Here is a 15,580-nt window from a genome sequence, read left to right as displayed (position 1 = left end):
ATGTCTCATAATCTGATACCATATTTGATGTATCAATTGATTTAGTAAATGATATTTCTTTAAGAGAATATACTAAGAAATTTATTAATGGCCTCTGTCTAGCATTTGTCCATCCATTACCCATAATAGTGCAACAACAATCAACTCATGTACTTCTATAAGAATCAACAATTAATTGTATATCTTTCTTGGCATCTCTTAATAAATTGACATGCTTTTATGATAAGAAAGACTAGCATATCCATGACCCATAGATGTTATTTTACCAACTGTAATTTGAAAGAAAGAAGAATTTACTGCATTAATTGGAATGCAAGCATGGTAGAATCAATAAGCAATGAACAAATCAGTATCATGCCATCTCTCTGAACTTTGCAAGCAAGCTTTGATAGTTGGTTGAGAAAAATCACGAATATCTAATTTAAAATAATTTTGAATATCATAATTAGCCTTTCTTTTTTCTTTGGAGGATTGTCCATCGCCACCTTTAGTATTTCTTTTAGTAGGCAAACAGAGATTTTCTTGTATTTTATCACCTTCAAAACTATGCACACTTTAACCATATGGATTTTCCTCATTAAAGATATCTCGCTTCTCTTGTGCTTTATCAATATTCTCTTGCAAAGATTGTGCTACCAAATTTTGGACATCCAAAAAATTTTTGAATATTTTTCAACTTGACCTTTTACCCTAGCAAGATATTGCTTCATTCGATTAAAGCTCCCATCAGCAAGTTGCTTGCAACAAAAATCATAAATGAATATCTTCTTTCCTCAGTCATTTTGCACCTCAGTAATATATTTCATGCTATATCTTTCTTTTATCGAATTCCTTGTGTTGATTGTGCTTGTGCATCAGATGGAGTTGAGTGTGAATCTCTAGCTTCCATTTGCTGCAATAAAATAAAGAAGAAATGATATGTATATTTGCATATATCAGGAAAAGAAAAACAATCATGAACTTGTAGCTTCTGTAATAAAAAAAATAAGATGTAATATATATATTTACATATACCAGGAAAAAAAACAGAATCTTGAATTCTCATATTCAGAACGGGTGGGATCCAAAAACATAAACTTCACCATCGCATGCTTTGTTTAGAGAGAGAGGTGGTTGGAAACACGATTTGTATAGAGAGAGAGGATGTACCTTTAGATCCCAGAGACTCGGCGGTGCTTGTCCAGTCGGCCGGCAATGTCAGGTGGCCGATGGTCATTAGTTGATGGCCGATGACGGCCCCCCTCTCTCCTTTGGTTCTCTGCTATAAGACCACGAGTCTGGGGCTCTGGGCAGCGAAGATGAAGCGACGACCAGAAAGAAACAAATACCCTAACCACGCTACAATCTAAATACTAACATTTTTTATTTTTTTTATTTTTTATTCGAAAATAATTGACCCATGACCTGGTCGGTTCATCACGGGTCAACCGGTTCACCAGGTCTTAACGATTTTTGGCAGGCTGAAGCTCAGCTGGGTTTAGCCTAAGTTTTGAATCGGGATTAAAAACGGCCTCCAGTCCGATCGATCGATCCGATCAGTCTGATTTGGTTCTAAAAATATTGGTTTATAATGATTCGAATTATTGATTCGTTTGATCTGTAGTTAATCTTATAAACTTACAAAACTAATCTTGAAGAATCTAAATTTTAAAAGAAGCCAAGAAGAAGATGAGAACAACCAATCCTAATCCTCTATGCTTTGTTTTCCTATCTTCTTCTTCTCGAATGGGTCATGCTTCAAAAAGATAGAGGAAAAATAATGAAATGGAAAGTAAAAATTATAGTTAGGAGGAAGAAATGAGGAAGAAAAAGAAACTTAGAGTTCTATGTGAGCTAATTTTATGACACATCATCTTCCACCGTATCACATGATAGCACATAACATTTTCGTCACGATCATCAGACAGAAATAGCACTCTAGAGAGAAATTATAATATTATAAAAATTTGAAGACCTGATTGTAATGAATAGAAGTTTCCGATAAAAACCAAAACTATCAAAATGTCTAAACTTTTCAAAATAATTAAATAAAAAAATAAAGAAAAAAATCGTAATATCTGCGTGTTATGAGATGCCTTGGATAATCACTCCTTGAAAGATTCCAAAAACTTCGTTGATGGTTCCAATATCAGGTATTCATCTCTGCCCTTTTTCTTGGCTTCAATAATTTGTCTTGAATCTCCTGATACACAAGACTTGTTGTTCGCTTGGTTTAACCATTTGGCACTGAAATTCATCGCTCAAGAGCTTCCAAAGAGCCCAACATACAATTGATACTTCACATGACACGAAAAAAAATCTCAGTTTTATACAAGAGCTACATCATTTTGACATTTGCAAGAAGATTACTAACTTCATCTCCTATGCTTGCCTGATTTGCTCCTCCGACAACTTAAGAAGGACCGTAAAATATCCCTGGAAGCTCTCCACATCTGAATCCAAGATCCCGTGATTTGTCCATTTGATTTGCGTCGGCTAGCTCTGTATATCATTCGCACCCACTAAGTTGCATCTCGGCGAAGTGCGACTTCCATTGTTGGAGGAATTGCGAATCTTCTGTGGTGTGCCCGCGGCGCCTTAAGATATAGTGCATCTGTGGATGGAGAGCCATCACATAACGTGCATGATAGGCTCATGCTTATGTATAGCCGTCCATCCTGTAATGGATGCCGTCACTACACGCTGTACCTTATGGTGCCGTGCACACACCGCATGGATTCTTGCTTCGCAGGTTGTCTAACCACGACGATTCCCATCATCTCACGTAATAGCTGCCCGATGAAATGCACAGGAGCACGTGTGGAAATTAAAGCACCGCTCCTAGAGCGAGAACGAACTAGAATTATCTGGTACAAAGCACATGTGACTTTTTATTGCCTCTGGTCCGCAGTCTTTTGCATACACTACACGCAAAAGTTAGCCGTTGGTCGCTCAAAATGTCGGAGATTCTTGGACATTAGCACGCCAAGCTAAGAAGGATCACGATGAATTTGGATATGCATTGACCAACACAAAACATTTGATAAGATTATCGAATAGAGTAGTTCTACCATATATATTTTATATAAGTTAATAACAAACCAGCACATCATATTAAAAATAATTTTTTTATTTAAAATAATAAAAATTATTCAATAATTAATTATAATTAATGATAAAAATTTTTATTTAATTTTTTCAATCAAATATAAATAATAATATATATATTTTTTTATGATGATAAATGATATACTGATTTGTATCAGATGGTGTAAGATGTATATGGTAGTACTATCCTAAACAATAATTTTTCAAGCATCTGACATGCGTCCATAAGGCAAGTTGATTAGTCAGCAAGATTAATAACTTCTCAATGCGATCTCTACTGAATAATGATCATTTAAACAAAAAAAAAAAAAAATCGATCCCCACGGACTTAGACTGAGTTGGTGCTGTACGCAGAATCCACCAGTTCCCAACTTCCGCTTTCTGGCTTCAAGAAGAGTAGATTCTTCTCTGTTTTCTCCACGCTACCCGCAACCGCCAGTGTATGGCTCTTCTTCTTCTCTTCCACCTCCCCAGCTCCCGATCACGAGACAACGCTCGAACCGATGGCGGCGTCGCCGTGGGAAACGAAGAATAGCTTACGAAACCCCAACCTGAAACCCTAGAGAAAGAGCCGGCCCGCTCCGTGCCTCTGATGGCGAGAAATACGGAGGCCGGTGAGGCCTCCCAGCGGCCGCCGCCGGACGCAGCGTCTGTCCGGATCCGGGCGCGGGCGGACCCCTTCCTCATCCTCTGCCGCTGCTTCAGCTTCCTCACCGCCCTTATCGCCGTTCTCTGCGTCTTCGTCAACGCTCTCTCCGCCGTCCAATCCTTTAAGAACGGATCCGATGTAAGCCGCCGCCGATCGAACACTATCTCTTCACTCTCCTCCTCCTCTTCTTCTTCTTATCCCACTAATTCTCTTTCCTTCGTTTCTTTTGGTAGATTTTTGGTGGGATATTCCGGTGCTTCGCGGTCGTAATCGCCCTCTTCGTAGCCGTTGCCGAGACCGAATGGAGTTTTATAATGAAATTTTGGCGGGTCAGTTTTGATCTTTCACTTTTTTTTTCTTTAGCTATTTTAAATTTGATATGACTTCAATTTTAATTTATTTTTTGGTTCGTTTATTAATTAATGTATGCTTTTTCCGTATTGAATACAGATATTGGAGTATTGGGCTGGAAGGGGCATGCTGCAGATCTTGTTAGTATCTTCCCGCTATTCTTGAAATTTCTGTCATTTATACTCTTTCGGAGGAATCTGTTCTTTTGGCTAATTTGTGAGAAATTAGGGAAGATAGAGCTATCGAAAGTATAAATTGCTGATTTCTTGTAAAACAGTGTCGCTGTGATGACAAGAGCTTTCCCAGATGTCAGCGGGCAGCGGAAAGATCTGATACTGCTTCAGAAGATTGCGAGTTACCTTCTTATGGCTTGTGGTTTGACATACGTGATCTCGGTAACTATTAGACTTAAAAAATGCTTTTATTGCTCATTTATCAGACTAAATAATGTAGTAAAAGACCTCATGTGCCAGTTCTGTGCCTGGATGAGTCGTGCTTAGCGTAGTGAACCTTGGAATCTAAATTCACAATTATGTAAATTTTAGTTCTTTGGTTGCAAATATCATCAAAAATAAATATATATGGAGTAATTTTTCTGGGCTGTCCTAGATAATTAGCAACTTGAGACAAGAGAGGTGATGCATTTAGCTTTGCTTCTTCAATCATGCCAAGGTGTGATAGGTGTTCCCCTCACTCCACACATCCTCCCCTCCCTGGCAAAAACAAAAAAAAAGAAAAGGAACCAACCCAAAACACAATGCAAACTAACATATGTTCAGGTTAAAGTTACACATTTTTTTTTGAATTGGATGTTGCAGATCCAATATTAATGATCCAAGCCTTTAAATGTGATCGACTACCTCTAAACTGCTAATATCCATGAAATAATGTGATTCAGAGGTCCGTAACCCATGCATATGGTGGTCAAAAGGTTTCATGTTATTTAAACTTAATGGAGTGACACGAGGTGTAACTTGAACCTAACCTATATATCTACATATATGTATGTATTATGTCCTAGTATTCTGTACATCTATTGATGCCTACAATTATTCAGGGTGTTTTATGCATCGGTTTCTTGAAGCGTGCACACCAGCAAAAGGAAATAACACGTGAGCAAGCGGTTAGAGATCTAGAGGTAAGCAATTACTTCATTGGCCACAAAAACACATTCAACTGCAAAGGCTGTGGTAGATATTGGGTTTTACATATCAGCTATAAATTCGTCTCCTAAGTTCAGTTCTTTTGTAATGTTCGTAGTTCTTGATTCTCTGACTTTCTTAAGCTTGAATTGCAAGTATAAGAGCATTCAAGTCCATCAAATTTTATAACAAGTGATTTGCGATGGTGAAAAATGAAACAATGAACTAAATTACTTATTACTAAATTAGTATTGTGGACTGGTGAGAACAGAAATGGCAAAGAGGTCAGTATACAAGCTCTTATGTTGTTCAACTCATTACACATTCTTCATCTTCTCTTTCTTATTCTCCACATAATAGGAGGAATCTTCACCATACATGGCTTTTATAGAAAACAAAGCTAGGGTGACAACTTAGACTCCAAGTCTTTATACATATCATATGGCCTAGCTAGTGCCAACTCAACCTCCACCCTCCATTTTATGTAAACACCCTAAAAAAGTAAATGATCGATATGTTCTCCTTCCTGCCAACATTGTTAGGTGGATGTTATGATTCAAAATCCAGATCATATGACCCAGACCAAAATAACCTCCAGCTGTCTACATTGTGTCCTTGGATTTTCTGGACATGTTTATCATGCCTGCAGTCATTTTCTTGATCCCCGTTCTTGCAGTTAGCCCCTTTATATCTCTGGATTCTATATCCTGTTATACTTTTGGTACTTGGAGGACCAGTGCAGTACTGGAAAGATGGGTAGCCTTGGAAAATGTAAACTTGAAGCACAATAAAGAGTTTGATAGTATTCTAAGAACTAAAATGTCATGATGGCTAGTGTTCGATTTATAGTCATTTTTTTTGCAGCATCATTCAATGAAAGATGTTTATGAGATAACTAATTCATGCCACAATTAGTTTGTATCTTTTTCCATACTAGTCCATACATTCAATTTCATGGACTTTAAACCATTAGGAGAACAGAGTGCCTTTCTTCACTTTTCTCATGAGTTCAACCATCCCACTCTTTCATCTGGTTATCAAAGTCACACATGCCATAACCAGCCATCATCAATCTGAGAAAAAGCATTCTAATGCACACCTTCAACACCAAGGTGTCAGATAAATGGAATGCCACCAGACTTACGATTCTTTTATATGTCTTATTGCTGCAAATCATGTAAAACGAGATTGCAGCAAAATATGCAACTATTAGCATGGTATGATGTACCTGGCCAGTATCCTTTTTTCTGTCTTGAGATGTTTGGCATCCTTGTTTTGTTCTAATGCCTCTGGTTGTTAGTCTGACTATTACAATATTAATCCTGTTCCTATAGCTTGACTGCTCTTTAGTCATTATTTATGAGAAGTGTGTTTTGTATAAATTCATCTTTTCTCCTATCTTTTTAAATGTGAGTTAATGTATATTGTATTATTCTCTATGGGGTTGTAATTATTTGACACTAGTGTTGGCATGTGCTATGCACGTCTTTGTTTCTTTTTTTTTTTCAAAAAATACTAGGGGAAGGGTTTGAATCTTTGACCTTAGGTTAACAGCCACTAGCTCCAACTAACTAAGATGTGGAATGGGGAGATGTGAGGTGCAGTATGGATCTAGAGTGGGGAAACATGAGATGTGGGAGTGGAAGGACCGACATCATGACATACCTCATGTGCAGGCACAATGGTAGACTTGGTATTACATATTAGAATAGGTATGTTGGATGTCTATATTAGTGGTTTTGTTGTTTTTAACTTTAGTTGCCTGTTCTTGCCTGCTCGCCTTCGTTATTTTCTGTTTTATTATTCACAACATGAACAAAAGAGTTGCAAAAGAAATAAGAACTAAACTCAACCATGATGCCATAATATTTTAAATTTGTCATTGCATTATTCCTGCTTCTTTTAGCTATTTCTCTATACTTCTTTTAACTTCTGCTGATGCAGGAATTGGAACGGCGCAAGGAAGAGCTTGAGGCATTGTTAGTTGTTGACAGGGCTTGAGTGTGCGAGCAATTGTTGCTAGATTTAACTTTGAGCACAATCTGAGGAGCGGACATGGTCTGCATTTCCAAATTAACTTCCTAAGTTTGCTTCATGACCTCCATTGCTTTGGTTAATATGATGGAGTTGAAATCTCGTAAACCCTGTTTCATGTAAGTTGTTCAAATAAATTATATGAAAGTTGAAAATGTTCATTGAAGAAGATTAATTTAACTTATTTTTAAGTTCAAAAAGAAAAAAAGCAATTTCACCTACTTTCTGTAGTTGTTAAAAATTTTGAGAATACTCTGTTCTATGTCCAGTTTCCAGCGTGGCGATATATGTGACTGTTTATGGTGTTTGATTTCTACCTGGATTATTTCTCACTGGTTTTATTAATCCAGCCCTTCTTGAACTATAATAAGTTTTATTTTTCGGTTACTCCTGTTTGGGTGAGTTTGTCGCTGCCAATTACCCTCCTTTTTTGGGAAAATGTTTATGGGATGTAGGGAGAAAAAAGACACTGCAAATGAGGGAAACAGGTAACTAAGTGGAGCAGATGGAGAAACCAAGAGGAAACTACTGGATCAAGTGAAAACTTGAGCACCAGTTGTTTGTTTCTTATAAAATATGTTTCCCATGTAGTTTCCTTAATTATCTGTGTTTTCAGGTGGTTTCTTGTATTAATTGGAGCTGAATAGAATTGCTTCTGGCGCACACTGTCTAATAATCAAGTGGACTTCCATGACGTTACCATCTGGCTTGGGAGATCTTTTAGATGAAAGATACAATGGTTGTGTTTTCAATTCCTATACCAGTAAGATCTCTTTATGTGTGGTTGATGTCTTCATTGAGTTTGATGGTGGAATGATTGGCACGTCTTTGTTTCTTTCACTTTATTGTGATGGACAGAAATATGAATTTCATGCTTATGATTAACTAGTTGGAATGACTTTGAGAGGATTTTATGTCCTAAAAGGTTACTTCTAGACACTTAATAGATTGTCCAGTCCAATTTGATACAGAAACTTCCAAGATCATTTGATTTCTAAAGGAATGGTCGCATGCATGCCATATATGGAGGAGATTGCACTCCTTTTGGATTTTTGATGTGCCATTGTTTTCTTGTAAGATGATACTATTATCTGCTATCCATAGGATCCCAAAAATGCTTCATGGCTATTTCTGTTATATCAATAATATTGATAGGTTTTGGTTTGCTATTTTTTTTTTTTGCTAATATGTGCTTACTGGTTGTTCCTTTTTCAGATAATATTATTCTGGGTCATCAATCATATTGTGATTTGAGGCTGTGTAGCTGAGGTGGTTCTTGTGCACTAAGAATAATGCCATTAATCTTCATGAGCTGATCATGCTATGTTTAATAGTCTTTTATTTTATCTTTTTGTGTGTGTGAGTGTGTGTGCGCGCGCGCGCGTGGAGAACTAGTACAACAGGTAATTATAGCCCTAAAGAGTTGTACCTTATGAAAGGTTGTTTCATTCTTGACCTATCATTGTATCTATTGCTTGGTTTTCTGTTGTTCCTATATCAACTTATGTGATGATGCATACCTGTTTCATCATGACAATTTTGCCTTAATAATTTTCAGATTTGACATGCTGTTGGATTATGAATTATACATTCTGCATATCGTTTGCTTTGAATGTGTGTGCGCTGTCAACTGTTTTGAGCTCTTAGATGGAGATGGTTCTTTGCAATGTTCCAACATGTCTGATAGTACTGCTGTCTTATTTTAAGGTAGCTTTTAGTGGACTTACATGTTGAGCAGATAACTTTGGTTTGCCTATGGATATGTTGATTCATGTCAACTTCTAGGGTATTGCATGATTATCCAAGGTGTCGAATTCGGATGGGATGGGGGGCGTTATGGCCATTCCATCTTGTTCCTGTGAAAAAATATGATCAAGATGAAATTGGGACTTCATCATGCAGAGAGAGAAGAAGAAAGAGGAAAAAAAAGAAAGAAAAAAAAAAAAAAGAGAAAAAGTGAAAGAAAAAAGGAGAAGGAAAAAAAAAGAGAAAGGGAGAAAAAAAAAGAAAGGAAAAAGAAAGAAAGGTAATGGAAAGAAGAAGAAGAAAAAGAAAAAAATAAATAAAAAATGGATAAGAAAAAAAGGAAAAATGAAAGTAGACAAAAGAAGATGGAAAGGAAAGGAAAAAAAAGAAAGAAAGAAAAGAAGAAAAAAAAAGAAAAGAATAGAGATGGAGGATATCGATTAGGATGTAAGATCGGGATTGCTGTTAGGATGGGTCGGGAGCTATAGGACAGCGAGGCATCCCATGATAAATTCTTTGTGCACCATGTGCGGTGCCGCAAAACTGATATGGAGCACACGGTTCAACTATATTGGATCATATAGCGCAATTAATAATGGACCAGACATTTAATACCGTATAATTTTTATTTCTCAAATTTTTTCTAATAAAAATATCTTTTCCATCCGTAGAATAAAGAAAGAATAATATTATTACATCTTGATGTCTTGTATGACTTCTTGAATGTGTGTGCGTGTGTCTATATATATATATATGGTATTTTGGATAATATATATAACTTTTTATATTTTTATATAACATCCTGAACAATATATATGGCTTTTTGATATCTTATATGATTTTTTATGAATATATATGACATCCTAAACAATATATATGATTTTATATGAATATATATGGTATCATGAATAATATATATGGCTTTTTGATGCTTTATATGATTTTATGTGAATGTATATGATATCTTGAATAATATATATAATTTTTTATAAATATTTATGATATTTTGAATAATATATATGATTTTTGTGAATATATATGACATCTTGAATAATATATATGACTTTCTGATGCTTTATATAATTTCTGTCAATATATATGATATTCCGAATAATATATATGACTTTCTGTGAATATATATGATATCTTAAGCAATATATATAATTGTTGTATTTTTATATGATATCCTGAACAATATATATAGCTTTTGATGTCTTATATGATTTTCATGAATATATATATGATATCTTGAACAATGTATATAATTTTCTATGAATATATATAATATTTTGAACAGTATATATGATTTTTTGATGTCTTATGTGACTTTCTGTCAATATATATGATATTTGAATAATATGTATGATTTTTTTGAATATATATGATATCTTGAACAATATATATAATTTCTATATCTTTAAATAATATTTTATTATTATTATAACCAACAGAAAGTCATATAAAGAACAGGAAGTTATATATATTATTTAATAAGTTATATATGTATTAGAAAATTATATAAGATATTAAGAAGTCATAATAACCAATAGAATATCATCTAAAGACATAAAAAGTCATATATATTGTTCATGATGTTATATATATTCACACAAAATTATATATATTATTCAGGATGTCACATATATTGAAAGGTCATATATATTCACAGAAAGTTATATAAGGCATCAGGATGCCATATATATTATTTAGGATGTCGTATAAACATATAAAGATACAAGAAGTTATATATATTGTTCAAAATTTTATATATATTCATAGAAAATCATACAAGACATCAGAAAGTAATAATACTATTTTTTTTTACTTTACGGAGAAAAAGAATATTTTCATCAGAAAAAATTAAGAAAAATAGCTTCATGATATTAAATGTCTGTCTCATTATTAATTGTGCTACGTGGATCAATCGGCTTTACTGTGCGCTCCACATCAATTTTATTGTATTGCATGTAGTAATAAAAAATTACTTGACATCCCATTTCATAGAGAAAATGAGACATCAGATTTAAAATCTTGTGATTACCTTTGTTGTCAACGAGGGTAAGAAACAAGATTGGTATCCCAACATTGAGTGTAAAGGTTTGAGGCTAGCATGTCCAGCACCCAATGTAGAAGAAAGTAATTTATACTGTACAACATCAGATTTTTTTAATTATTTTTAAATATATATATCCCAAAGTACCTATGTATCCAACTTATTTCCCAGAATATCGTCCATGCGTGAAATCGTGCTTTGAAATCGTGCCTTTAAGTCATGATTTCAATGTTACCTCAGTCGAAAATCGTGGGTTCAATCCATAATTTTGAGTCGAGCTGGCCAGATAACGTGGAAAAAAATTGAAACCGCAAACTTAGCCTGCAATTTGATAAAATCGCAGGCTCAATTTGTGATTTGAAAGAAATAATAGGTTAGCCTGCGATTTATTTTGAAATTTGGTGGGAGCTCACAAAATATTATAATCGGGGGTTAGGCCCACGATTTCACTAAAATCGCAGACCCAACTTGCAATTTCAGTGAAATCCTACGATTTCAGTAAAATCATGGGTCAACCTGTGATTTCAATGTTTTTAAATATCACTCGAACCCATACTGTACTCCATCTATCTTAGAAATTTCTTTCCCTCTTGATAATATATTCCAACCCTCAAATCAACCTCATCCTCACTCTAAAATTGATATAATGGCTTCAAGAAAAGATGAACGCATTTCGAAAGGAAAAATAGTTGGAGTAGAAAAAGGGAAACAACTGTTCCGAGATAGGTATGAAGAGGATTTATTTTTAAATGATGGGTGCAGCGAAAATTTTACATCAAATATTTTTTGAAGAAAAGTTGTAAGGGAGAATAGTCAATTTAAATTATTTTAGTGATTTCCAAATTGACTGGAATTGACCACAAGGCTCAGATTTGAGGCGGTCAATCAATCTTCTAATGCAGTCAACCACCTCAGATCGAGCCTGTCGATCGTGATCGATCGATGAAATTGACTAACTGCAGTGGCTCACTGGCCCATCCCAATCTGATCGATCGGATCATTGCAGTGGTCAACCAATTTAGAACGAGCCGTGCGGTTGTGGCTGATCGATCTATCGATCAATCGATTCAAACCCAGTCGGTGGTCGTGGTCTGTTGATTTGGTGGTCGATCGCAGTGGCTCGATCCCACCCGTGCCAATATGGTCGATTGGGTGTTTGAGGTGGTCGAGCATCTTAGATCGATCTGGTCGGTCAAGGCCAGTTGATCGGGCTAGTTGACTACGGTTGCTTGTGCAGGCCCATGCTAACTTGATTCGACCCATGCCATCTGGTCCGACCTGTGTCCTTATGGCATTCGATCGTGTCCTTGCCGTGCTCGCCCACCTCAGTTCAACAATCGAAAGTTTGGTTCAATTTGTTCATGGTCGACCACCTCGATCCAAACCAATCGAGCATGGGAGGATTCATAGGATTGATACCCTAGATCCTATGAACAAATAAATCATAGAATTGTAAATTATAAACCTAAACTCAAAACTCTACATTCTAAAACCTAAACCCTAAATTCTAAAACCCTAATTTGCAAACCCTTAAACCTAGGCTCAAGACCCTAGACCCTACACTGAAGATCTAAAATCCAAAATCTTTATCTTATAATCTACCTTTCCGGTCAACACACTGGGGCAACATATTGTGTTTATGGACCAACATATTATGTACATACTTTTCATTCAACACCTGAATATTTCATGACAAATAACAAAATAAGCATTAAGTAACATGCTTTCGAGTCAGCACCTACACAATCTTTCCAAGTGAACACCTGAATATTTCATCACATGTAACAAAATATCGAATAACATAACATAAATTCATAAAAAAAATGAACAACTTTATTTATAAAAAATCAGGTCCATGTGGTACACATACAATAAAACAAAAAAAGATCAAGTCCCATATGGCGGTCGTCGCTTCTTTCTTGCAGACTGCCTCCGATGACCCATCGGTTGGGCTTTACTAGGGCCCTCATTCTCCTCGGTGTCACTCTCTATCTTCGTGATAGTCTTTTATATTGGTGCCTCACTTGTATGGCCTCCTGCATGATATGAAACTTCCTGACGGATAATGTCGTCTATGGCATATCCAAAATGCCTGTTGTCTCCTCAACGGACTAAAATTGTGTTATATCACTGTGCATGTACCTCATCGAGGACATATATAGATTGAATGCAGAAAATTCCGGCATCTGAAACTTAGAGGCAGTATCCTGTCGGCTATCTCGTCTGTGCACATCAAGAGATACTTCCGATGACGATGGATACATATAAGATTGAGGTGTAGACTGTGAGGTGCTGCATCCACGATCGTAAACATCCATGGAGATACGACCATGTTCATCAACGGCATAGAGGACTGACATGCATATCTTTTGGATGACAGGCCCAGATGTGGACATAGAATTCGAATGAACAAGATCATAAATATGTGCCAGACTGTCACTCAGACATAGAAAAGTAATAAGCAGTAAAATATAAGAAAATCATAATAAAATTAAAGAATAAAAGAGTAAATTGAGCTCTTACCAAAGAATCGAACATCGCATCACTACGATAAATAAATCGACGAGTGATGCGATGATACAATTCCATGTAAGCGTCATAATACTGCATGGTACCATCAACTACTAGACCGTCCATAACATAATCTTGTCAGCTCTCCTAGAGTGCAATGAACTGCTGATGAGTGATGCTCTAGTCATAGTCGACTTGTCCCTTGTGATCGATGTGATGCAGTCTAGAATTCATATCATAATCAGTTGGAATAACTTGACAAATCCCAAACCGCTGCATCACTCTATCCGCATAGTGTCATCTATAGTATAGAAATATAAAAGTGGCATCCGGCATCGTCATATATCCTATCCACTAAAGCAATAATCTGGTAGAATTGCAAGGATCTCAGGAATATATAGCTGCCATATAATATTTTTATAAAAAATATTAGATGTAAGTATTTTGAGACAAGTAGTTCCAAACATATTTATAATATGTGTAAATCCCAGATAATTATATCTGCTCAGCTCTGAAATGATCGAGATGGTATCTATATGTCATCAGAACATGAATGGAAACCTGCATCACAGAGAAAGTATCTCTCCACCCGCACAATTGAGTATGGGCAAGTAATTACATATGATTCAAAATAGCGTAGATGGAAAAATTAGTATTCAACATTCATTACGTATCTCATGGCTAGCGGTCCACGTGGTAATGCACCTCCATTAGCTAAATCCATAATAGGATTTACAGGAGGTCGATTAATCTATAAGGAGCAATAAATGGGAACCTATCCCATACCCTCATCTGAAGCAAAATCAAAGGTTCCGCAATATCATATGCATCAATTCTACTTGTCCTACAAAGCTCTCTATACAATCAAGCTAGATTGATACTATCCCAACTGTAATATCTCGCGACCTCAAAATCAGTAAGTAATGGTAAAAACATGATATGCATTAGATTATTAGATATATCCGTGAACAAACAACCTCACATCAATTGCAAAATATATTCCCCAGCATAAAGTTGTATGACTATAATATTTGCATAAGGGGATAGCCTGTAGAATTGCTCTGCTAACCATATCATACTTAATCGAAAACCTCTACTAACCATATCATACTTAATTAGAAATCTTTGAGTTTTTCAGGAGGTGAGACAATACCTAACAAGTTAAAACATATCTGCCATCAATCCTGACGTGTACTATCTATAACTGAAAGACATCAATTGAGAAACCTAACTAGATGCTGATGTCCTCCAAGGTTATGATGCACTCACCCTACGGTAGGTGAAACATATGTATCTTTGGATGCCACTACTTTATGAATGTAGTGATCAAGTTTCAATCCAACGATATAAAATCAATGCGGCAAAGATCATGAAATTCGGCCTATTGCAGATATGACATTATCCGTAAATTGAGTAATATCGATCGAATCTTAGCTAGCTCCCTCCATCGATATGTAAGAAAATTGAACTCCTGTCAACACCAGATAAAAATAACACATAACTTTTAAATTAATGCAACTATTTTGTTCACATGAAGTTAAAAATATAAATACATACCTGACGATCCCAGATGACTGATGACAGATCAGTAGCCTATGCATATAGTACAGACTGATCTAATAGACCTGGCTCTATATATATAATATGCTGCTGCCATTAAAGATAATAGAAATGAGGGGACAAGTATTGGAGCAAAGATAACAAATAACATATCATAATTAATGATTACAAACAATATATTATAATTAAAAATTACAAATACCAAATCATAATTAAAGATTAGAAACAACATATCATAAATAAGGATAAGTAACACAGGTTCGTTACATCTCAACAATTTACAACATTAAATGCAAAATTTCATTCATTTTTATCTCAAGTTACTGCTCTGTTTGTTGGACATGAACATCTGTCATGTCCTTCATGACCACAAATCTGACACCTAGGTCTATTGCTGAATTCTCTCTAATCTATTTCATTCCTAAATCTTGAGGATCGTAGTCTTTC

The 15,580-nt window shown here is 35.5% G+C and overlaps 1 protein-coding gene across 5 annotated transcripts; it reads left to right on the top strand.

The window, feature by feature from the left end:
* Nucleotides 1–3,385: 3,385 nt before the first annotated feature.
* On the top strand, nt 3,386–8,758 carry LOC105032775 (uncharacterized). Of its 5 annotated transcripts, none has more exons than XM_073251823.1 (7): nt 3,386–3,874; nt 3,970–4,065; nt 4,187–4,227; nt 4,365–4,482; nt 5,145–5,225; nt 6,749–6,941; nt 7,174–7,484. In XM_073251823.1, the coding sequence occupies exons 1-6, from the start codon at nt 3,680–3,682 to the stop codon at nt 6,767–6,769; spliced, it is 552 nt and encodes a 183-aa protein (XP_073107924.1). In that variant the 5' UTR covers nt 3,386–3,679; the 3' UTR covers nt 6,770–6,941; nt 7,174–7,484. The 5 variants fall into 5 exon arrangements, with proteins under 5 accessions (XP_073107924.1, XP_073107923.1, XP_073107922.1 ...); XM_073251821.1 differs by lacking the exon at nt 6,749–6,941 and adding an exon at nt 8,479–8,758 and having other exon boundaries at nt 3,389–3,874; nt 7,174–7,382; XM_073251819.1 differs by lacking the exon at nt 6,749–6,941 and adding an exon at nt 8,479–8,758 and having other exon boundaries at nt 3,389–3,874; nt 7,174–8,026.
* The last annotated feature ends 6,822 nt before the right edge of the window (nt 8,759–15,580 follow it).

Source organism: Elaeis guineensis, chromosome 2, assembly GCF_000442705.2.
Source record: "Elaeis guineensis isolate ETL-2024a chromosome 2, EG11, whole genome shotgun sequence".
Classification (NCBI taxonomy): Eukaryota; Viridiplantae; Streptophyta; class Magnoliopsida; order Arecales; family Arecaceae; genus Elaeis; species Elaeis guineensis.
This window is presented reverse-complemented; position numbering and strand designations above follow the sequence as displayed.

Coding starts and splice junctions, on each gene's coding strand:
- LOC105032775 (XM_073251821.1), top strand. CDS start 3,680: ATGGCGAGAAATACGGAGGCCGGTGAGGCCTCCCAGCGGCCGCCGCCG. Junction 3,875..3,969: donor CCTTTAAGAACGGATCCGAT/GTAAGCCGCCGC, acceptor TTCTTTTGGTAG/ATTTTTGGTGGGATATTCCG. Junction 4,483..5,144: donor GTTTGACATACGTGATCTCG/GTAACTATTAGA, acceptor ACAATTATTCAG/GGTGTTTTATGCATCGGTTT.